The sequence below is a fragment of the Acomys minous genome, assembly GCF_964271855.1.
Source record: "Acomys minous genome assembly, chromosome: 13".
NCBI lineage: Eukaryota > Metazoa > Chordata > Mammalia > Rodentia > Muridae > Acomys > Acomys minous.
In genome coordinates this window covers 14208971-14230190 of record NC_140495.1, presented here as the reverse complement: position 1 = coordinate 14230190, position 21220 = coordinate 14208971, and the positions used below count along the sequence as shown (strand labels likewise).

Genomic DNA, 21220 nt, shown 5'->3' with positions numbered 1-21220 from the left:
CCCATTTTGTAGAGGCAGGCAGACCTAACCCTCGCCTAATGCAGCGCCCAGCTACTACCCTTTCAGAGCTCTTACGTGGGAGAAATGTGGGCAGTGGGCCTCACGTCCTGCTCTCCCTGAGGAGGCCTGAGGAGAAGGTGGGGGCAAAGGGCCTGAACATGTTGAACTTGCTGGCTGGTGAATGTGAGCAGGATTCGGGGGCTGTTGAGAAGTCTCCCCAACACCCTCTTGTGAAAGTATCCAAACAAACCTTGACTCAGGCTGTCAGTTGTCGGGGCAGGAAGGAAACTGCTGGGTAACACAACTCAGATGGGCCCAACCCTGGCATTGTGTGGTGGAGCAACCAGGTCAGCGAACGAGTGCACTGTCTGTTGCACTCATGGGATGAGATTTGATGTCTAAGCTGATGTCTGACCCCAAAGGCTACAAAGGTGTTGGACATGAGAGAGCCGGAGCTGCTGGGAGGTTGTGGATTTCTTGCATTCTAAGCCAGGGCATTTCATCTTTCCTCCAGAAACCTGTCAGGCAGGTGACTGAGAGAAGTAACCTGGTAGATGCTGTGCATTAGCGTGGGGACTTGGGCTAGAGTTCTGTGGCAATGGAGGTGACCCTGGTTCTGGTCAGGGCCACAGGGAGCTGTGGAAGTACAAGCAAGGAGAGACAGAGGGGAGGGTGGGTCAGAGGACAATGCGCGGTGTTGGTGAAGACTTTGGAGGTATTGAGGATACATGGGATGCAGACCCTGGATGAAGACATGGTGCCATCTGAGGATACATGGCATGTGGACCCTGTTTGAAGACTTGATGCCGTCTGATAACTGAAGGTAGGAAGCATGAGCAGGAAGTGCTCACACCCTCGGGGGCTCCACTGCCCTGATGGAAGAGCCTCAGGTAGGTGCAGGTCTCCTGTAGTGGTACCTGAAGCTGCAAGCTTACCAGGGTGCTGCAGTCAAGGGCCTTAGAGGGCCGTGCCCCTGTTCTTGAAAAGTTGGGCTGCTATAAACCTAGTCATCCTTAGCCTTCTCCCTTCCCAGTGCCTCCACCGGCCCCACACTGAGCCTTTAGTTGAGGGGCACTCCAGCTATACTGAGGTTTGCTTTGATGCCAGTGCTCTCTTAGTTGGGCCTCCTATCTTCCATAAAGGCTGGGCCCACATACACATGTACGTCCATACCATCACATACACATGTACGTCCATACAGTACATAGCATCTTTATCATGCTGTCACCCACCCTAGGCCATGAGAACATGTCTGGTTCTCTACTGCCCTCACCTGGAGCATACCTCCTAGGGATGGGGTGCCCTGGGACACTGCTGAGGAGACCCTGATGTTGGAAAAGGTTTCTGGGACCTGTGAAGACACAGCACTGCGTCGCTGGAGTGGGAGTCTTCAGTAACAAGGGGGCTCCAGCTTACCTGACAACAAGGAAATAGGACTGGGTGGTGGTCCTCTGTACCCTGAGGTTTGGCAATGCTAGAAAATTCAGCTCTGGGCAGCCACAGGGGACACAGGGTTTCCACGTATCCCCATCTTCCCACTCAGCCTGTGGCTCTGAGGGAGGGTGCAGGGCAGGTTGGAAGTGGCCCACCATGGTCTGTGCTGAACTATACAGGACTGAGTAGAAAACAAAGGAAACGTCCAAATTGGGGGGGGGGGTGAGGGGGGCGTGCTTTTCTTAGGAGTGTCTCTCTGTCTTGATGTCACCTACCTAGTAAACATACATGTATAACCAAAGACCTCATTGGGAAAGTGGGCTTGACGTGGGATTTGAGAATGACTGTCCATGGGGAAGGGTTGAGAAGGGGCCAGTAAGGAAGGGAAGGTTAGAAACCCTGAGGCGAGGAGGAAAGGAAATGGCCCTTGGGTGGCCCCCAGCGTAGTCAGGGAGTTGAGTAAAAAGGATCTACAAGAGTATGGCGAAGCAGGGGACTCCTGCAGGCCAAAGCGAAGGCAAGTAGATGGGGGACAGTCCCTGTCAGGGGGAGCATGGGCGTCAGGAGGAGGATTCCTGAGAGAGGAGCTGTCAGCGTGGGTGGTCCATCCTTCAACATATGGACAGCCCTCCCCCTCTGCAGACAGCTGGATGGCAAATGTCTGGTGGAAGACACAGGAGGGAGTGAGGGCGGTTGAAATGGACAGATAGGATAAAGCATGACCCAGGTCTCTTCCAAAGCAGGGATGTATTGCTTACATTCAGCCCAGTGAGATCTTGGGGACCCTAAGATAGTCCCAGAGTCTCTCGTTTGCTGGGGGCTGCTCTGCCTCTTATAAAAGCTAGGGTGTGGCACAGGAGGTCCACCAGACAGAAGTAGCATGGCTGATTCACATGATGTGCATTTGGGTTTGTCAGGACCTATGGCCTGAGGCTCCATCGTGGCACCCCCCCACCGGCTGGGGTGAGTCAGCTCCAGCTGTTACCCCTATGGTCTGCAGGAACCTGTCCACATTTCAGAGTGTAGCATGACTTCATTGGTCACTCCAACTAAAAAGCCTTCAAGGCTTGTCACCCTAAGTGAGGTTGGGGTGCTCTCCCAGCATCTGTCAAAAACCTGGGAAATTCCCAGAAGCCAGGGAACGGGCCCTTGCCCTTAAGTGTGTCATATCTTAAATCCGGGAGAAGTGGGGTGGGGGGAGCGATCTCTGGGGAGGTGGGTGAGGGCGGGCCGCCTGGTTCCCGCCTGCTGCTCCGCCTCCTGGGATCAGGGACTTTTCTCCTCTGTGCCTGCAGGACTTGCAGCAGCGGGAGCCGGCTGACGTACAGGCAAGAATAGAACCTGGGAAGGAGGGGGGGCACGGGACTGGGTTTCCACCCGCCAAAGGCTCGGGAGATAAGGGGCAGAGTTTGGGTTCCTGGCTGACAGTTTCTCTCACCCAGGATGAGGCTGCGGCTCCTGGTCGCCGTGCTCTGCGCTGCCGAGATCCTGACCGGAGCGCCGGGAGTATGGGCCCAGCCCAGAGATAGAGGTGGGCACCTTCTGAGGCTCAGCACCCTGTCACCCGTGCATCTAACTCGTACTTTATCTCTGACACCTTCCCACCGAGGATCCTTCAAACTCTTCATGGAGACTTCTAATTCTTCCCAGACTCCCTGGATTCCAATCTGGGATTCCCTAATTGCCCCTTATCCCGTTGGCACCCAAATTTGAGCTCCATAGATGGCCGCTGAATCCTCCGTCCTTGGCCACCGGGCAACAGTCCCTCCAGGCTGACTTCAGCCTCAGAGCTACACCCCTGCTTGCAACTTATCCTCCCCCACAGTGCTCCAACCCTCCCTGGGAGGCTCCTCTCTGAGCCGCACCGGGGCTCCTTCCAACACAGGGAGGCACGCACCTTCCCCGGACTTCGTTTGCATATACAGATGAGGCCTATTGTCCTCACGGTCCCCAAATCCCAGGGGACCTCAGTGCTAGGGGAGGGTGGCTGGATTCCCAGAAAGCTCACAATCTCCTTCCTGCTTCAGTGACCTGCACGCGCCTTTACTCCGCTGACATCGTGTTCTTACTGGATGGCTCTTCATCCATTGGCCGCAGCAACTTCCGCGAAGTGCGAGGGTTCCTGGAGGGGCTGGTACTGCCTTTCTCAGGGGCAGCCAGCGCGCAGGGCGTCCGATTTGCCACAGTGCAGTACAGTGATGACCCACAGTGAGTAGCTGGCTTGGGGCCAGGACCTTAGGCCCCAAGACCCCTTCCTCAGAGAGGAGAGAGAGGGAGCCCAGAAAGGCCCTAGGCAAGACCTCCTCTGGAGAGAGGTAAAGGTAACTGGGGAGAGTGTTCCTGTGCTGAAACCCCACTAAGCTAGTGTCCTTGGGTGGGGGGATGGGAGGAAGGACAGAATGACTGTGTTTTCTGTTCTGGATAGCCATAGGGAATCCAGGAGGTCCAGGTGCTGGCTTCCTGTTGGAGGCTCCATGTTTGGGCTCCCCGAGTCCTTCAACCCTCTGCTCACCAGAGGAAGTTTTTCTGTTTGGCTACTGTCTGTCATCCTATAAGTGGATCCTTCCTCCTATAATCCTTTAACCAGATATCTTGTGTCTCAACCTCCCCTAACCGCCCCAACGCCCCTAGTCTGGGAACCTCAGGGCTCCAGTCCTGCTGAGGCTCAGCAACACTGCTATGCCAAACTGCACCTAAGGAGCCTACTAACGTGGAAGCTTCTGTGGTGGAGGTCTGGGATCTCAGAATCAGGGGAATTCTCAAGAGGTCTCATCCCTTGCCTTTCTGCTAGCCTATTTCCTCCCCTCAGGACAGAATTTGGTCTGGATGCACTCGGCTCTGGAGGTGACACCATCCGTGCTATCCGTGAACTCAGTTATAAGGGTGGCAATACGCGCACAGGGGCCGCCCTTCACCATGTTTCTGACCGCGTCTTCCTGCCTCATCTCACGCGACCTGGCGTCCCCAAGGTGTCCCCTAAACCTCCCATGCCTCCAAGTGTGACTCCAGAGTTACTGCCCAAAGCCTTCCTGACTGGTCTTGGCATCTATCCCAGGTCTGCATCCTGATCACAGATGGGAAGTCCCAGGACTTAGTGGACACGGCTGCCCAAAAACTGAAGGGCCAAGGAGTCAAACTATTTGCTGTGGGTGAGAAACCAAGCCGAGGCGAGAGGTCAGTTGGAGTGGGGACCATTCAGAGAAAGTGTGAGTGACTGAGCCCTGTTTGGGTATCACTTCAGGAATCAAGAATGCTGACCCTGAGGAGCTGAAACGTGTTGCCTCCCAACCAACCAGTGATTTCTTCTTCTTTGTCAATGACTTCAGCATCTTGAGGACGCTGTTGCCCCTCATTTCCCGGAGGGTGTGCACCACTGCTGGTGGTGTGCCTGTGACCTTGCCTCGTAAGTCCCTGCCCATTCTGGGTACCTAGGCCCAGGGCTCCAGTCCAAACCCCAGCCTGGGAGTGCTGACCTATGGACTCCTCACCCCTGACCCTCTTTCCTGCTGACCGGATACTGCCCCCAACCCCATTCACAGCAGATGACATTCCATCTGGGCCCCGAGACCTGGTGCTGTCTGAGCCAAGTAGCCAATCCTTGCGAGTACAGTGGACAGCGGCTAGTGGCCCTGTGACTGGCTACAAGGTTCAGTACACCCCTCTGACAGGGCTGGGACAGCCACTGCCAAGTGAGCGACAGGAGGTAAGGAAATCTGTCAGCAGTGGTTGGTGGCTGCTAAGAATTTGGCTGGAGTATATGAGCTGACTCTGGCCCTGGGCAGGTGAACGTCCCAGCTGGCGAGACCAGCATGCGACTGCAGGGTCTCCGGCCACTAACTGAATACCAAGTGACTGTGGTTGCCCTCTACGCCAACAGCATCGGGGAGGCCGTGAGTGGGACAGCTCGGACCAGTAAGCAATTCTGTCGCCCTCTGACCCTATTCTCCTAACCACCCAAAATCCCTTTCTCCTTTGGGCTTTACTGATCCCTGATGGGACCTTCCCCCAGCTGCGGAGGAGGGGCTAGAACTGAGCATCCAGAATACCACATCCCACAGCCTGCTGGTGGCCTGGAGGAGGGTGTCAGGTGCCACTGGCTACCGTGTAGCATGGCGGGACCTCAGTGGTAAGTGAGAGGTGTGGACGGACAAATTTATCAATTCTTGAATCTATAAGACTCTCTGAATCTATAAACTGGGCATGGTGGTACACATCTATAATCTATTATACAAAGAGGCAGAGGCAGGTGGATCTCTGTGAGTTCGAGGCCAGCCTGGTCTACAAAGAGAATCCAGGACAGCCAAGGCTACACAGAGAAGCCTTGTCTCAAATAAGATAAAACAACAACAAGACCTACTGAACCCTCTGCTATGGTCCCAATACAGGCGGGGTGACACAGCAGCAGGACCTGAGCTCTGGACAGGGGTCAGTGTTTTTATATCACTTGGAGCCTAGCACGGACTATGAGGTGACTGTGAGTGCTCTATTTGGCCACAGTGTGGGGCCTGCCACGTCTCTGACTGCCCGCACTGGTGAGAAACCTGGGTCCCCTTTTTAGGTTGGGGTGGGCAGGCAGAGCAGGGTGCAGAGGCCACTGATACCTATGTGTCCTGGGCAGACTCCGCTGTCAAGCAGATCCTGCACCCGGTCGTATTGAGCCCCACATCAATCCTTCTTTCCTGGAACTTGGTGCCCGAGGCCCGTGGCTACATATTGGAGTGGCGTCGTGAGAGTGGTCAGTGCAAGTGAAGGGTGGGGCAGGCGGGGGGTGGGGGTGGGATGGGGACATTGATTCAGCCAACCCGGTCCTGCCATCCTGCAGGCTCGGAGCCCCCACAGAAAATGAAATTTCTCTCTAACGTGACCCATCACCAGTTGGATGGGTTGCAGCCAGGCACTGAGTACCGCCTTACACTCTACACCTTGCTAGAGGGCCGTGAAGTGGCCACTCCTGCAACTGTGGTCCCTACTGGTAAGCACTCCGGATGCCTAGGTGTTTGGGAAGGGCCTAGTGACTCTGCTCTGCCTCACACTGTCCTCTCTTACAGGGCCAGAGCAGTCAGTGGGTCCGCTGAGGAATTTACAAGCCACAGAACTGCCTGGGCAGCGGGTGCGAGTGTCATGGGACCCAGTCCACAGTGCCACTGAGTACCGTGTCACTATACGAAGCACTCAGGGTAAGGCAGAAGAGACAGCAGAGTCCCCTCACACCAGAACCTGCGGTACCCTCCCACCCCGGCTGGGTTCCTACAGCCCCCAGAACCAGAGCGGCCTTGGGGTCTGCCTTTCCCCTCCTGTACCCCAGCCTGCTCTTCAGAGGGCTCCACCCTGCCCACAGTCCTGCCATGCCTCATCTTCCTCCTCACCACAGGCTCTAAGGCCTGCCCTCCCTTCTGTCTGGCTCAAGGAAGAGAAGAGGGCCCCCCTGTGGTCACTGTGGCTCAGACTAGTCAGATTCTGACTGGTCTCTCCATTCTTTGCCTGAGTGCCCCTTCAGACTTCCATATCCCCCCAACCCCTCACATTCCCACAGCCTCCCCACTAAAAGTCCCCTCAGACGACACTCTCACCTCATGCCCTCATCCAACACTCACCTCAGCCATCCTATGTCAATGTCTATCCGTGGCTCAACAACTTGTATCATGGTCACAGACTCTCATGATGCTATGTCCTAACCCCTGTCATCCAGGGTCCCCATTCATTGGTGACTCCTGTTATCCTGTGTTGCCACCATGGACCCTTTAGCCCCACATCATTTTCTCTTACTGTTTTCCTCTCTCCCTGCCCATCCATCCAATCTCCCCCATCTTCCATGAAATTCTTCGTATTGTATCCAGGCCTGTCACTGGCTGCTGTTCTGTGTCCCTGTGTGTGATACTGACCCCTGCTTGCCTACTTTGCCTCTTTCCAGGGGTTGAGCGGACCCTTTTGCTCCCTGGGAGTCAGATAGCCCTTGACTTAGATGATGTTCGCCCTGGGATTAGCTATACAGTGCGGGTGTCTGCTCGAGTGGGCACTCGCGAGGGTGGTGCCAGCACCCTAAGGATCCACAGAGGTGAGCTCTTTGGGAGACTTATAGGGGATGGTGACTCGCTTGCTCCTGTCCCGTCTTGATCTCTTACCCCTGTCTCTAATCCCCAGATCCAGAAACCCCACTTACTATCCCAGGACTGCGGGTTGTGGCATCAGATGCAACACGAATCAGAGTGGCCTGGGGACCTGTCCCTGGAGCCAGTGGATTTCGGATTAGCTGGAGGACAGGCAGTGGTCAGTGTGGAGGGTGCGGGTTGCTGAGGGCAGCTCTCAGAGTGTGGGGAGGGGTTGGGACATTGCAGAAGCCAGGTCCTCACCTCTCTGTGATGCCAGGTCCAGAATCCAGCCAGACACTCACCCCAGACTCTACTGCCATGGACATCCTGGGGCTGCTGCCTGGAACCTCTTATCACGTGGCCGTGTCAGCCCTTCGGGGGAGTGAAGAGGGCCCCCCTGCGGTGATCGTGGCTGGAACTGGTCAGCACCTGACGATCTCTCGGTTCTTTGCCTCCAGTCCCCTTCAGACTCCTGTGGCCCCTTTTCATCGCTTACACTCCCACTTCTCCCACTCTGAGGGTCATCCTATCCCCACTCCCACTCTCCCGCCGTCCCCTCCATGTTGCCCCACGGTCTCGCCCACAGCTCCCACCGCTCTTCTTGTTTCTGCTCCTCATCCCTCAGAACCTACTGCTTCCTCCTCTTCTGCTGGAGCCAGCTCTCCTCTCAGACCTTTACTCTGTCCCTTGCCTGCTGTCCTCACTGTCTCCTAATGCTCTCCCATCCAATCCTGTCAGACTTTGTCGCTCAGGTTGTTGCTACCAGCCAGCTTCCCACTGAGCCTCTGCTGAACCCTCACGGCCTCCCTTGTGAGATGCCGGCCTGCTATAGACACTCAGCCTTCCCTCACCTCACCGAGTAGACCCCGCTCTTCTCCCATCCTCCTTCTGCCTACTTTACCAGGTTCCCTGTTCCCTCCCTCTCCAGACCCACTTGGCCCAGTGAGGAGAGTCCATGTGACTCAGGCTGGCAGCTCATCCATCAACATTGCCTGGACTGGAGTTCCTGGTGCCCCTGGATACAGGGTTTCCTGGCATTCAGGCCATGGTAAGGGCTTAGGAGGGCTGCGGGAGGCAGTTTCTGAATAGAACGGAGGCTTGAGATTCTTTGGGGGTCCAAGTGGATGGAGCACTGGGCGGTCTGACAAGTCGTGGTGTTACCTCTCTCTATCCCTGATCCCAGGTCCAGAGAAATCTCAGTTGGTTTCCGGGGAAGCCACGGTGGCTGAGATAGACGGCCTACAGCCTGACACAGAGTATATAGTGCGTGTGAGAACCCATGTAGCGGGAGTGGATGGGGCCCCTGCCTCTGTGGTTGTGAGAACAGGTGAGTGGACCCTGCTATGGATTTCTGGCTGCTCCAAGTACCCGTCCCATTCCTGACCGTGCTGAACAACCCACCCGTGGTGACTGAATGTCCACCTTTGCCTCTGAAACACTGACCACTTTCCTCTTAAAGTTCCCTCCACTGGCTGGGTGTGGTAGTGCGCACCTGTAATCCCAGCACTCGGGAGGTAGAGGCAGGCAAATTGCTGTGAGTTCGAGGCCAGCCTGGTCCACAAAGTGAATCCAGAACAGCCAAGGCTACACAAAGAGACACTGTCTCGAAAAACAAAAACAAAAACAAACAAACAAAAAAATAGTTCCCTCCACTGACCCAGGCACACTGACCTTGCCTAGACTTCATTCGCTTGCCTGCCTTGCCACTCTTGTCTCTGCTAGATACCCAGTGGCCCCTGACCTTTACCTGGCCTTTGTCCCTAGCTCCTGAGCCTGTGGGCAGTGTGTCAAGACTGCAAATCCTTAATGCTTCCAGCGATGTTGTACGGGTCACTTGGGTAGGTGTCCCTGGAGCCACATCCTATAGACTGGCGTGGGGACGTAGCGAAGGTACGGCTCCGTGACCTGACCCTTGTCCTTCCTGGCCACAAGTGCCCTCTCTGGTTAGCTCGATATACCCCAACTCCTCCTCTTCTTCACTGGCCTGGCCAGGTGGCCCTATGAGACACCAGATACTCCCAGGAAACAAAGACTCTGCAGAGATACGGGGTCTCGAAGGCGGAGTCAGCTACTCAGTGAGAGTGACAGCATTTGTTGGAGACCGGGAGGGTGCACCCGTTTCCGTCATCGTCACCACACGTAGGAGGATTTCTGTGTTGGAAGAAGCCTTGGACTGGGGCTTGTGTTCTAGGGATGGGGCTTATGGGGAAGGACGTGTGCTGGGGGTTCGAGAAGGTTTTATAGTGAGCCTCTGTGGGTGAAGGGCGGGGAGGATGCAGTAAGTGGGCTCGGTACAGCCTAAGGGGCAGAGCCTCCCTGATTGTAGTGCTTTTTCTTAAGCGCCTGAGACTCCAACACCTCTAGAGACCCTTCAAGTCGTGCAGCGTGGTGAGGACTCCTTGAGGCTGCGTTGGGAGCGAGTGCCTGGGGCGCTGGGCTTCCGTCTGCATTGGCAACCAGAGGGTGAGCACTGCCCTAGTAAGAAATCAGGACCGATGAAGGGACCCCGGGGCCTATGGGCGAAGTCATCAACGTGGGTGAAAGGAGTAGGGAGCCAGCTCTGCAGAATCAAAAACAACGGGGCCTTAGTCAGCAAGGTGGGTGGGCGCAGTCAGTGCGGAGAGGGTGGGTCTGGTAGGGTCAGTGGCGAGGGAGGCAGAGTAAAGATGAGTGAGGAGAATTCATCAGGAGGGTGTCCTGGTTAGCAATGCGCAATGTGGTTGTTGAGAGTCGGCGAGGGGGGTACATTCATCACTGTTTTTAGTCACCATCTTCCTCCATGTCCCTGGTCCTTACTCTCAGGTGGCCAGGAACAGTCCCGGATCTTGGGACCCGAGTCTAACAGCTATGACCTGGGTGGACTGCAGCCAGCAACGCTGTACCATGTATGGCTAAGTGTCCTGGGTCAGATGGGAGAAGGGCCCTCTAGGAAGGTGACTGCATACACTGGTGAGCCTTTTAGAGCACTCACCGGCCTGCATTGATGATGTATCCTACTTTTCTGCACTCTAAGGGACTCCTATAGTGCCTCCCCTAAGCCAGGGTGGTGGTGAGGAGATTCCAATGTGAGCTCCCATGATGCTTTGCTAAAATGAACCTGCTCCAGGATCTCGTATCTCTGTCATGCTCTCTGTACCCAGCATCAGATTCTTTGGTCTTTGATTTCTCTTTCAGAGCCCCGTCATGTCCCGAGCACTGAGCTGCGTGTGGCGGACACCTCTATTGACTCAGTGACTTTGACCTGGACCCCAGTGCCTGGGGCATCCAGCTACATCTTGTCCTGGCAGCCACTCAGAGGAGCTGGCCAGGGTGAGGCGAAGACCAGAGGCGCTGTGGGTGGTAATGGGGCAGCGGGGGGCGGGGGGTCCCATAGAGAAGCTCGTGTTTAACCAAATTGTCCTCTGCACAAGTGCCCGGAGCCCCACAGACACTGCCAGGGACCTCCAGCTCCCACAGAGTGACAAACCTGGAACCTGGTGTGTCCTACGTCTTCTCTCTCAGACCTATCCAGAGGGGCATACCAGGTCCTGAGGTCTCTGTCACACAAAAGCCAGGTATGGAAGGTACAGAGGGAGAAGTCTGAGGTGACCATGACATGGCTAACGATGCTGCTAACTCAGTTCTTTTGTGCAGTGTGTCCCCACGGCCGGGTGGACGTGGTGTTCCTGTTGCGTGCCACTCGAGACAACGCTCACAATGCAGAGGCTATAAGGAGGGTCCTGGAAAGGCTGGTGTCTGCCCTCGGGCCTCTGGGGCCACACGCTGCTCAGGTTTGGCTCTAAAGGCAGCCAGACTCCACCTGACCCTGCCCCTCCCCTCTGCATGTGCCTCACCCTCCACCATGTCTCCGTCCTCTGTGGAGTGTAGCTTTCCCCAGCTCTCCCCCGGGCTCCAGATCATTCCACCTGCTGGGTGACTTCCCTATCCTACCATCATGACTGACCCCCTGGGGAGCAGCTCAGGATCGGCCACACCTCCTGTGTCTCTTTTTCTCCGGACTCTGAGTGCGCCCCGCGCCCCCACCACCCCCTCCATGTTCTCTGTCTGTCCCTACCCAGGTTGGCATGCTGTCCTACAGTCACCGGCCTTCCCCATTGTTCCCACTGAACAGTTCCCATGATCTTAGCATCATTTTGCAAAAGATCCGTGATATCCCTTTTGTGGACCCAAGTGGAAACAACCTAGGTAAGCGCTGCGATTGGCGTGAGCTCCCCATCAGGAGCTCAGTGTCTCAGAGTTCTGATGTGCACTCTTCCCCAGGCACAGCTGTGATCACAGCTCGCAGCCACCTCTTGGCACCCAACGCTCCTGGTCGCCGTCAACAAGTGCCAGGGGTGATGGTCCTGTTGGTGGATGAACCTCTGAGAGGGGACATATTCAGCCCCATTCGTGAGGCCCAGGCTTCTGGTGAGCCATGGGGGTGATGGGGTAGGGTCTTGGGAATAGGGGTGACCCCAGTGAGGACGTCATGTAGGTTGCTGGATCTCTTTTTAGGGCTCAGGGTGATGATGTTGGGTTTGGAGGGAGCTGACCCGGAGCAGCTACGTCGCTTGGCGCCAGGCATGGACCCCATCCAGAACTTCTTTGCCACGGATAATGGCCCAAGCCTGGACCGAGCAGTCAGTGGTCTGGCAGTAGCCCTGTGTCAGGCAGCTGTGACCATACAGGTTTGGACAAGGCCTCTGGGGACTGGTAGTGGACGAGGGACCTTGGGGTTCTTTTAGAACTTCTTGGCCTCAAAGAACCTCTTTGTCCACAGCCACAGCCAGATCCTTGCACTGTACACTGTCCAAAGGTACGTACGTGGTCAGGGTTGAAGGAGTGGGCAAAGGCCACGGCTGGGGCTGGCTACTCTTACCCTCTTCTGACATGTCTCTTCCTAGGGCCAGAAGGGGGAACCTGGAGTGACGGTAAGCGACCCTGTGGTGGTGAACAACAGGGAGTCAGTGGGGAGAGAGACGGTCAACAAGCACAGGACTCACTGGTCACCCCTTTTAGGGACCGCAAGGACAGACTGGACCTCCTGGGCCCCCTGGCCTCCCGGTGAGTGCCTGCCCACACCTGCCTCCCTCCTGCCTGGCTTACAGCCTCCTCACCTTGCTCTTCTCACTCAGGGCAGGACTGGTGCTCCTGGCCCACAAGGTCCCCCTGGAAGTACCCAAGCAAAAGGCGAGAGGGTGAGTATGGAGGTCATTGGTTGTCACTAAGGTGCTCCCACTAAGGTGTTCCTGGAGTGTGTGGGACAAGAGGAAGGAGCAGAGTTAGAGGCACGGGCATGAGCTGGGCATGGTGCTGGACACTCGTCACCCTAGCACCCACGAAGCAGAGCGGAGGAAGCCACAATGTTTAGGCTGACCTAGACTGTGCAGCAGATGCTGTCTCGATAAATAGTAAATAAGTAAATAAATACCCACAGACTATCCTTAGGGGCCTGAGTGAGGGTTATAAACACACCAGATTAGGGAGAGGTCCTGGAGTAGAAAGAAAGGCCTTTGAGGTCCCCTGGAAAGGCTGGACTCTTGCCTGGCATTGGGATCCACTTAGATAGTAGTGGTGCTCTTCTCTACCGTATTACCTGCCTCTGGTAACGCTTGGCAGCCTGTGGGCTTGCAGCCATGCTTGACGGTATGGCATTCTTTATGTAAACCAAGACATTGCTGGAGGACCTTTTCTTGCTCTGATCTCTTTGCCTTTCTAGGGCTTTCCTGGCCCGGAAGGGCCTCCGGGCAGTCCTGGCCTCCCTGGTGTGCCCGGGTCTCCTGGCATTAAGGTGAGTAAGTCTTGCCCTCGCTGGTCACAGGGGGACAATTCCTTGGATGGGTGCTCTAATTTTGACTGTTCTGTGTTTGACCTTCATTTCCAGGGCTCCCCAGGGTGGCCTGGCCCTCGTGGGGAACCGGTAAGTACTCTGTCTGCTTCCTAGGGTTCTTTCTATAGGGTGGCGGGCCTGAGGCTGGGGTCAGCCATGGCTCATGAGGAGCTCCCTGAGACTCACTTGGGTCCTAAGTACTGCCCTCCACTCTGCTCTGTCCTCAGGGAGAGCGAGGACCTCGCGGCCCAAAGGGGGAGCCGGTAGGTGAAAGGGAAAGCGAAGGGGGGGGGCTGGGATATTCCATGGAGGAGCAGAGGTACTCCAGGCCAGACCCTGTACCAGGTCTGAAGCATGCCCAGGAAGAACTGGGACACCGCTCGAGGTTTCTTCCACCTGCCCTACCCTAAGAGCTGCTTTCTGACCCCACACAGGGGAAGCCTGGGCAAGTCACTGGAGGTGAAGGGACAGGACTTCCTGGAAGGCAAGGGGACCCTGGACCTTCGGTGAGTCCCAGGAGATGTGACTGCGCGTGAGGTGGGAGCGGGAAGTGACGAATCAGGTCTAAAGCATCTTATGTATGGTCTCTTCTCTCAGGGTCCCCCTGGACCCCGTGGTCCCCCAGGACTTCCTGGAACATCAGTGAAGGTGATGGCATGATCCCCCAAATAGTCTTACAAACACCATGTGGCTCAGAGACTCGGTGACCCCACTGGCACCCGTACAACCCTTACTGTCCCTTCTGGCCTTTAACCCCCATTCCTCAGTTCTCTGTTATTCTTTTTTGGGGGGGCTGGGTGGAGAGGGGGTAGGTTTTGAGACAAGGTCTCTCTATGTAGCCCTGGCTGGCCTGGAGCTCACTCTGTAGACCAGGCTGGCCTCAAATCCAGAAAGATCCACCTGCCTCTTCTTCCCAAGCACTGGGATTATGTATAGGTATGAGCCACCATACGCGGCTCCCATGGTTTGTATGGTCAGATTCGACCCGGTGACTCTCCTTGTATCGTGGGGAGGAAGGTACGGTCCAGAGTCATGGGGTCATGATCTGTCTCTTTCAGGGTGACAAAGGTGATCGTGGTGAGCGGGTAAGTGAGGGACAGGTACCCTGCGGATGGCTTGGAGTCTGGGTCTCATGGCCTTCCTGTGACTCACTTTCCCCCACAGGGTCCCCCAGGACCAGGTATCGGTGGCACCGGACAAGGCGAGCCTGGGCTTCCGGTGAGGGGGCCTTGGGGGCTCTGCTGGGACAGTGGTTGGGTTCTGACCTTTCTAGCTCTTTCCTTATGAGCTTGTTCCTTCCTTCAAGGGCCTTCCTGGCAGCCCTGGACCCCAAGGCCCAGCTGGCCGCCCTGGAGAGAAGGGAGAGCAGGTAGGAGCCTGACACCTTGGTAGCCCATGGGCAAGGCCACCCCTGGGTCTTCCTGACATTTGTGTCTCCTTCAGGGTGACTGTGAGGATGGAGCCCCAGGCCTCCCAGGACAACCTGGAGCCCCGGGTGAACCGGTGAGTTAGCTCCAGTTTCTGCCTTCAGCTTCATCCTTGTGCTCAAATCTAAGCCTCTGAACTTCCCAATCATCCTTTGCAGGGCCTGCGGGGAGCCCCTGGACTTACTGGGCCCAAAGTGAGTACCAAGTGTGGCAGGGGTGCATTCAGATGTAATGCATTACAGTCTGGGACCCTCCCACAGGGTAGCAGAGGCTGCAGGGGTAGGAGATGCGGGCCTGGTGAGCTCAGAGGCTGTGCTTTTAGTAGTTGGAGATCCATACACTTTATTTGGGGTTCTCTGAAACTCCCTGTCTTCTCTCTCCTTAGGGTGACCGGGGACTGACAGGGACGCCGGGTGCGCCTGGAGAAAAGGTATGTGGAAGCTGAGGGAGCTTGGGAGGACCTGGGGCCATTCTCAGCTCTGACCAATTCTATTCCGCTAGGGTGAACGTGGACCACCTGGCCCAGTGGGACCCCAGGTATGCCCTTTGACCTCAGTTCTAGCTGACTTGTAGACGCTCTGATTCCCTCCTAGTTCTGATTTCTTGCTCCTGATCCCTCCAGCCCCGCCCTTCTACCCATCAGCAATGACACCTACTCCTTAGGGATGCAGGGTCTAGCTTTCCGCCTCAGGGGTCCAGCTTTGAGTTTTCTGACTTGAACAGAACTGATCTCTGTTGTCTTCTTGAGTCTGACCCCTGCCCATCTCCATCCCAGTCCCCTGTGATCTCTTCCTAACTTGCCCCCGCCCACCTGGAGCACCACTATGTTCCTCTTTCCCAGGGGCTCCCCGGGGTTGCTGGACATCCTGGAGTGCAGGGTCCTGAGGTGAGTCTGTGACGTGCTGATGGGGGTGTCAGGAACAAGCCTTTGCTGTGTCCCTCCCTCCCTCCCTGTTTGCATTCACAATGTCTCCATGTACAGGGGCCACCAGGACCCACTGGCCGCCGAGGAGAAAAGGTAGGTTATGGGCTGGATGTTGTACTTCCTGGTAGCAGGGACACTTGGACCTTGGGTTCCTAGATGGCCTTTGACCTGCCTCTGACCCTGTCATCTCTCCATAGGGAGAACCTGGCCGTCCTGGGGATCCCGCAGTGGTGAGTAAGGGGCAGATGGGGTCCTGAGCCCAGCCTAGTCCTAGAGCAATGACATATGAACTTTGACTCAGGGCTGTGACTCCACAATCTTGGCCCTGGGTAGGCCCAGCTTTGTGATTCCCCCTATGCTGTACTCTGCCCTCAGACATCCGGCTGCGTCCCTCCAACCCTATGACCACTTTGCAGTCGTGAACATGGTGTCAGGCATCAGTCCGTTTTGTACAGCCCTTACCTTGTTATTAGTGAGCCTGTCTGCAATCTCCAGGCAGAGACTAAGCTCCCGCATCCAACTCCACAGATCTCCGCCACTGTGGAGACTGGTCCTACAATCCCTAGTCCAGGCTGAGCTGTGTCTGTCCTGTTTTTGCTTTCAGAGTCCTGGTGGTGCTGGAGCCAAAGGAGAAAAGGTAATGTCTGGAGGCTGCTAAAGGGTGAGGTCAAGGGCTGGAGAGATGGCTCAGAGGTTAAGAGCACTGGCCGCTCTTCTAGAGGTCCTGAGTTCAATTCCCCCCAACCACATGGTGGCTCACAAGCATATATGGTGGCATCACTATATAATGTGGTCTAATGACCTCTTCTGGCAGGCAGGCATACATATGGGCAGAACATTTTATATATAATAAATAAATACATCTTTGAGGGGGGGAAAAAGGGTGAGGTCAAGGTCGCAGGTCTATCTTGAGTCCCACCTAGAGATGACAAGGCTCAAAGCATGGCTGCTGGGTTATGGGAATACATGGCGTCTGGGTCCGGTACTGAGAGCCTTTGTCACCTTTAGGGAGAGGCTGGGCTCCCTGGGCCCAGAGGAGCTGCCGGAATCAGAGGGGAACCGGTGAGTGAGGGGAAAGTGTTTTGGGGGGAAGGGACAGGTGGAGGTCATGCACTCCTGAACCCTGATCATTCCATCTACAGGGCCCACCTGGGTTGGCGCTTTCTGGAGACCCTGGCCCCAAAGGAGACCGGGTGAATACATGCGGGGCTGGGGGTAATGTGACAGAGGGTGGGGGTAAGGTATCTAGAGCTCTGACTAGCCTCTTGCCCTCCTGCGCTCTCAGGGTCCCATTGGCCCCACTGGAAGAGCAGGACCCGCGGTAAGTGCCTTTGACCTTCGATGACCCCAGGGTTTCTGGAGTTCCCTCCTCTCTCAAAGGCTATCTGTTGACAGTTCTATATCACCTCTCTTTCTTGTCTCCCTGACAGGGTGACTCAGGGCCTCCTGGAGAGAAGGGAGATCCTGGACGACCTGGTCCCCCAGGACCCATTGGCCCCCGAGGAAGAGACGTGAGAGGCTGGAGCTGGGGGTGCCGTGAGGGATAGATGTTTGCATGTATCACTGGGGCCTTAGGACCAAGACTTCTCTCTCTCGTGTCTCACAGGGTGAAGCTGGAGAGAAAGGGGACGAGGGTCCCCCGGTGAGACTCCTCCCCGGTGTGGCTTTTGATCCTCTACCCTAGAATCCTGACCCTGAGGACCTTGGGGCCCTAGCAGATCGTTCTGCGCATCCTCTGGCACCTGCCCAGATAGTGCCCAAGCCATCTCTGCCCAGGCTTACTGAGTCAGTTAGATCCTAGCTCACCTGCACAGAGTGACTTTTCTATCCATCGGCAGGGCGACCCCGGTTTGCCTGGAAAAGCAGGCGAACGTGGCCTCCGGGTGAGTTTTCATAGGGAGAAATAAGGGGTGAAGTAGGAGAGAGGGAGGGAGGGAGGGAGGGAGGGAGGGAGGGAGGGAGGGAGGGACTCAGACGTGAAAGTGATAAGAGATGTGAGAGGAGAACCTACAGGGAGCTACTATGGGGTGTGGGAAACTCTGTCACGGATTTTAGGGTGATGGGGAACACAGGCAGTATAGGAGCTCATGGGAGCCGGGCGGTGGTGGCGCACGCCTTTAATCCCAGCACTCGGGAGGCAGAGGCAGGCGGATCGCTGTGAGTTCGAGGCCAGCCTGGTCTACAAAGTGAGTCCAGGACAGCCAAGGATATACAGAGAAACCTTGTCTCAAAAAACCCAAAAAAATAAAAAATAAAAATAAAAATAAAAATAAAAAAATTTAAAAAAAAAGAAAGAAAGAAAAAGAAAAAGAAAAAAGAAAAGAAGAAGAAGCTTATGGGAAAGTCTGAAAATGCCCAAAGATTGTGTGTCAAACCAGCTGTTCTTCTCAGGGGGCACCTGGGGTCCGGGGACCTGTGGGTGAGAAGGGAGACCAGGGAGACCCTGGAGAGGATGGACGGAATGTGAGTCTCAACTGGCCCCTCATCCCTGACCTCAGTCTCAACTCATCCATCAATTCCCACACCCCTCCTTCAGTGCTCACCCTCACAGTCCTTACCTCCTTTGTGAGGCTGGAAAGATGGCTCAGTGGTTAAGAGCACTGCCTGTTCTTCCAAAGGACCTGGGTTCAATTCCCAGCACCCACATGGCAGCTCACAACTGTCTGTAACTCCAAGATCTGACACCCTCACACCAATACACATAAATTAAAATTAAATAAAATATTTTAAAAAAAGACACAGATACCTCCTTTGTGAGAACTCCCCATGAGCCCTTCTAAACCTCTCCCCAATTGCAGTCTGCCCTCAGTGACCCCCTTGTCTTCCACAGGGCAGCCCTGGATCATCTGGACCCAAGGGTGACCGTGGGGAGCCGGTGAGCAGTTCTGGTCCTGGGCGTGGGTGGGCTGCCATTGGTGGGCATCATTCACGCCAAGACCTGGAAGTTATGGGGGTGAGGGGAGCACTGATGACTACTTCCAGGCCTAGCCGCCTTCTGGTATTTTAGGGTAAGGGGGGCAGAGTTGAACCTGGGCAACTCTGAAATTCGACGCCTGCTAACCTCAGAGCTTCTATTGATGCCTGTAATTCCTTTCTCCAGGGCCCCCCGGGTCCCCCTGGACGACTGGTAGGTGTTGAGCTAGGTCTTGCTCTGTCATCTCCTTCCCTGCCACCCTCCCCCGCCTCCCCGTTGACTACTGTATCCACTCGTCCAATCCGCTTCCCTCATAGTCCCTCAGTGCCTCCACTGATCGTCACTGCCCCTCGCGTTTCCACTTTCCAGCCTCACATTTGCCCTTCAGGCTTTCAGGTGTTCTAATTGAGCTCTCCCCCACAGGTGGATGCCGGAATTGGGTCCAGAGACAAGGTACTGGGGTCTGTGGGTACAGTGAGGCTGCCAGTCTGGGAAGGATCAGTGGCCCTTGTGACTAGACCTGGCGCAAGTGTACCTAGTGGCTGAGGGGCTGCTCCCTCAGCAAGCCTGTCTCTGCCACAGGGAGAGCCTGGGCAAGAAGGCCCTCCGGGACCCAAGGGTGACCCTGGACCCCCTGGACCCTCTGGACAAAGGGTAAGTGTGATGGGGGTCTTGTCGGGGCTGGAGTCCTGGAAATCTGATTCTTCTGTCTGACTCACTCTGATTCTTTCGTCCTTTGTCCTCAGGGCATCGATGGGCTGCGGGGACCCCCAGGCCCACAGGTGAGTGTGTGCTTTGCCCCTGCCTCTGTGTCATCGTCATCGCCATGCCATCACCTTTTATCTGACCTTGTTCCCTCCAGGGAGACCCAGGTGTTCGAGGCCTCGCGGGGGACAAGGTGAGAGGACAAAAATCAGTTTTCAGACGTATAGTTGGCTGTAAGGCCCGTCTCACTTTTCAAGGCTACCTGCCCCCTCTGTTTTGTTCAGGGCGATCGGGGGCCCCCAGGGTTGGATGGCCGCAGCGGACTGGATGGGAAACCAGGAGCCCCTGGCCCCCCAGGGTTGCACGTGAGTAACAGTTGTCCTATTCCTGTAGCCCACCCTTCGCCTGATTGGTCTTGGCATCCCCAGTGTTTTCTGTTTGCCCTCTCAGAGCCTTCGTGTGTGGGGCGTATCAGTGTTATGGGGCTTTGGGGTTCACAGGATCCTCATTCCGCATGCCTAACTTTGAATCTCTTCTTAGGGTGCTTCAGGCAAAGCTGGGGACCCTGGGAGAGACGTAAGTTGAGGCGGGGGGGGGGGTGCTAGAATGAAGACTGGCTTGGGGTTCAGCAGAGGGCACAGCATCAATGAGAGCAGAGCCAGTTGGTCCCGCTGGGTCTTTGGGAGGAGGTCTCAGTCCCTGGCCGGCAGGTCGCCTAAGTCCCCTCGCCGACCTCTGCCTTATACATCTTAACAGGACAGCTCAGGTGGTTCTGGGGTTCTTCCACTAGGAATCAAAGCTGAAGTCCCCGTAACTTATGGGATCTGGGCCTCAGAGGATTTCCACAAGACCCCTGAATCTCTACACTGGGGACCCTTCTAGTCTACGGGATACCATGTCCCAAGGGATACCTCAGAGACCCTGTCAATCCTAGCAATGATTTTTTTTTTCACCCAGGGGCTTCCAGGCCTTCGAGGAGAACATGGTCCGCCTGGTCCCCCTGGCCCTCCTGGAGTACCAGTGAGTCCAGCCTTTCGTGCTGTCCTTTTAGCCTCTTCGTACTGTCACCTGAGCCCTGAGATCTGACCAATGCTCTGTTCCACAGGGAAAGGCAGGCGAGGATGGCAAACCTGGCCTGAACGGGAAAAATGTAAGTGTGCCTAAGGCAGTGCTGCCAAACCTGCCAAGAGAGGGCCATGTGTTCACTGACATGCCCAGAAACACAGACAACACATGAAACACATGTACTGACATATGTAGTACCGAACATATCCCTGATGTAACAGTGCACCTGAAGTGTATTTTAGGGCACACCTGGGCAGTCTTGTAGACCCAGTGAGTTAGATCTGCATGTGTGTGCATGTGTGTGTGTGTGTGTGTGTGTGTGTGTGTGTGTGCGTGTGCGTGTGTGTCTGTGTGTCTGTGTGTGTCTGTGTCCTTTCAGATCTGTGCATGACAAGATAAGCCAGAGCCACTTGTCCAAAGAGTCACAGAAACATGTTGAGAGCAATAGACATGTGGGAATCAAGCCACATTCAGTGACATGTGGAGACATGTTAACACTTAGACAAAGATGTAGTGAAACAAAAGTTCCATGGCTCTGCCATGACACATGTGAGGACATGCTGGCATACACTTATAGCAATGGTCACCACCATACACATGACCATATATATTTAAATACATGTAAGGATTGCAGACACATGTTAAAACATGCAGTTTCTAGCCGGGCCTGGTGGCGCACGCCTTTAATCCCATCACTCGGGAGGCAGAGGCAGGCGGATTGCTGTGAGTTCAAGGCCAGCCTGGTCTACAAAGCGAATCCAGGACAGCCAAGGCCACACAGAGAATCCCTGTCTTGAAAAAAACAAAAACAAAAACATGCAGTTTCTCAGGAACTGGGAACCTGAGTGTATG

The 21220-nt window shown here is 55.6% G+C and overlaps 1 protein-coding gene across 2 annotated transcripts in view; it reads left to right on the top strand.

Annotated features, from left to right (window-relative positions):
* Nucleotides 1-2643: 2643 nt before the first annotated feature.
* Nucleotides 2644-21220, top strand: part of COL7A1 (collagen type VII alpha 1 chain) — a 33183-nt gene continuing 14606 nt past the window's right edge. Inside the window, exons 1-65 of one of the 2 annotated variants that reach the window (XM_084752530.1) lie at nucleotides 2644-2762; nucleotides 2877-2965; nucleotides 3462-3642; nucleotides 4244-4403; nucleotides 4490-4583; nucleotides 4676-4837; nucleotides 4977-5137; nucleotides 5217-5346; nucleotides 5444-5560; nucleotides 5820-5966; nucleotides 6053-6169; nucleotides 6257-6406; nucleotides 6483-6611; nucleotides 7346-7489; nucleotides 7576-7701; nucleotides 7801-7944; nucleotides 8452-8571; nucleotides 8707-8850; nucleotides 9288-9413; nucleotides 9516-9662; nucleotides 9864-9986; nucleotides 10326-10472; nucleotides 10698-10832; nucleotides 10934-11077; nucleotides 11157-11293; nucleotides 11582-11708; nucleotides 11784-11930; nucleotides 12018-12190; nucleotides 12283-12318; nucleotides 12407-12433; nucleotides 12522-12566; nucleotides 12638-12700; nucleotides 13222-13293; nucleotides 13387-13422; nucleotides 13560-13595; nucleotides 13767-13838; nucleotides 13930-13980; nucleotides 14391-14417; nucleotides 14497-14550; nucleotides 14639-14701; nucleotides 14776-14835; nucleotides 14918-14953; nucleotides 15145-15189; nucleotides 15261-15296; nucleotides 15601-15645; nucleotides 15742-15777; nucleotides 15882-15914; nucleotides 16289-16321; nucleotides 16693-16746; nucleotides 16827-16877; nucleotides 16970-17005; nucleotides 17115-17195; nucleotides 17291-17326; nucleotides 17523-17567; nucleotides 18076-18147; nucleotides 18515-18559; nucleotides 18785-18811; nucleotides 19022-19051; nucleotides 19181-19252; nucleotides 19345-19380; nucleotides 19461-19496; nucleotides 19588-19668; nucleotides 19844-19879; nucleotides 20261-20323; nucleotides 20409-20453. In XM_084752530.1, the coding sequence (XP_084608656.1) occupies nucleotides 2878-2965; nucleotides 3462-3642; nucleotides 4244-4403; nucleotides 4490-4583; nucleotides 4676-4837; nucleotides 4977-5137; nucleotides 5217-5346; nucleotides 5444-5560; nucleotides 5820-5966; nucleotides 6053-6169; nucleotides 6257-6406; nucleotides 6483-6611; nucleotides 7346-7489; nucleotides 7576-7701; nucleotides 7801-7944; nucleotides 8452-8571; nucleotides 8707-8850; nucleotides 9288-9413; nucleotides 9516-9662; nucleotides 9864-9986; nucleotides 10326-10472; nucleotides 10698-10832; nucleotides 10934-11077; nucleotides 11157-11293; nucleotides 11582-11708; nucleotides 11784-11930; nucleotides 12018-12190; nucleotides 12283-12318; nucleotides 12407-12433; nucleotides 12522-12566; nucleotides 12638-12700; nucleotides 13222-13293; nucleotides 13387-13422; nucleotides 13560-13595; nucleotides 13767-13838; nucleotides 13930-13980; nucleotides 14391-14417; nucleotides 14497-14550; nucleotides 14639-14701; nucleotides 14776-14835; nucleotides 14918-14953; nucleotides 15145-15189; nucleotides 15261-15296; nucleotides 15601-15645; nucleotides 15742-15777; nucleotides 15882-15914; nucleotides 16289-16321; nucleotides 16693-16746; nucleotides 16827-16877; nucleotides 16970-17005; nucleotides 17115-17195; nucleotides 17291-17326; nucleotides 17523-17567; nucleotides 18076-18147; nucleotides 18515-18559; nucleotides 18785-18811; nucleotides 19022-19051; nucleotides 19181-19252; nucleotides 19345-19380; nucleotides 19461-19496; nucleotides 19588-19668; nucleotides 19844-19879; nucleotides 20261-20323; nucleotides 20409-20453 (5472 nt within the window). In that variant the 5' untranslated portion in view covers nucleotides 2644-2762; nucleotide 2877. Of the gene's footprint in view, nucleotides 2763-2876; nucleotides 2966-3461; nucleotides 3643-4243; nucleotides 4404-4489; nucleotides 4584-4675; nucleotides 4838-4973; nucleotides 5138-5216; nucleotides 5347-5443; nucleotides 5561-5819; nucleotides 5967-6052; nucleotides 6170-6256; nucleotides 6407-6482; nucleotides 6612-7345; nucleotides 7490-7575; nucleotides 7702-7800; nucleotides 7945-8451; nucleotides 8572-8706; nucleotides 8851-9287; nucleotides 9414-9515; nucleotides 9663-9863; nucleotides 9987-10325; nucleotides 10473-10697; nucleotides 10833-10933; nucleotides 11078-11156; nucleotides 11294-11581; nucleotides 11709-11783; nucleotides 11931-12017; nucleotides 12191-12282; nucleotides 12319-12406; nucleotides 12434-12521; nucleotides 12567-12637; nucleotides 12701-13221; nucleotides 13294-13386; nucleotides 13423-13559; nucleotides 13596-13766; nucleotides 13839-13929; nucleotides 13981-14390; nucleotides 14418-14496; nucleotides 14551-14638; nucleotides 14702-14775; nucleotides 14836-14917; nucleotides 14954-15144; nucleotides 15190-15260; nucleotides 15297-15600; nucleotides 15646-15741; nucleotides 15778-15881; nucleotides 15915-16288; nucleotides 16322-16692; nucleotides 16747-16826; nucleotides 16878-16969; nucleotides 17006-17114; nucleotides 17196-17290; nucleotides 17327-17522; nucleotides 17568-18075; nucleotides 18148-18514; nucleotides 18560-18784; nucleotides 18812-19021; nucleotides 19052-19180; nucleotides 19253-19344; nucleotides 19381-19460; nucleotides 19497-19587; nucleotides 19669-19843; nucleotides 19880-20260; nucleotides 20324-20408; nucleotides 20454-21220 lie in introns of both variants that reach the window. The other variant, XM_084752529.1, reaches the window with a different exon arrangement.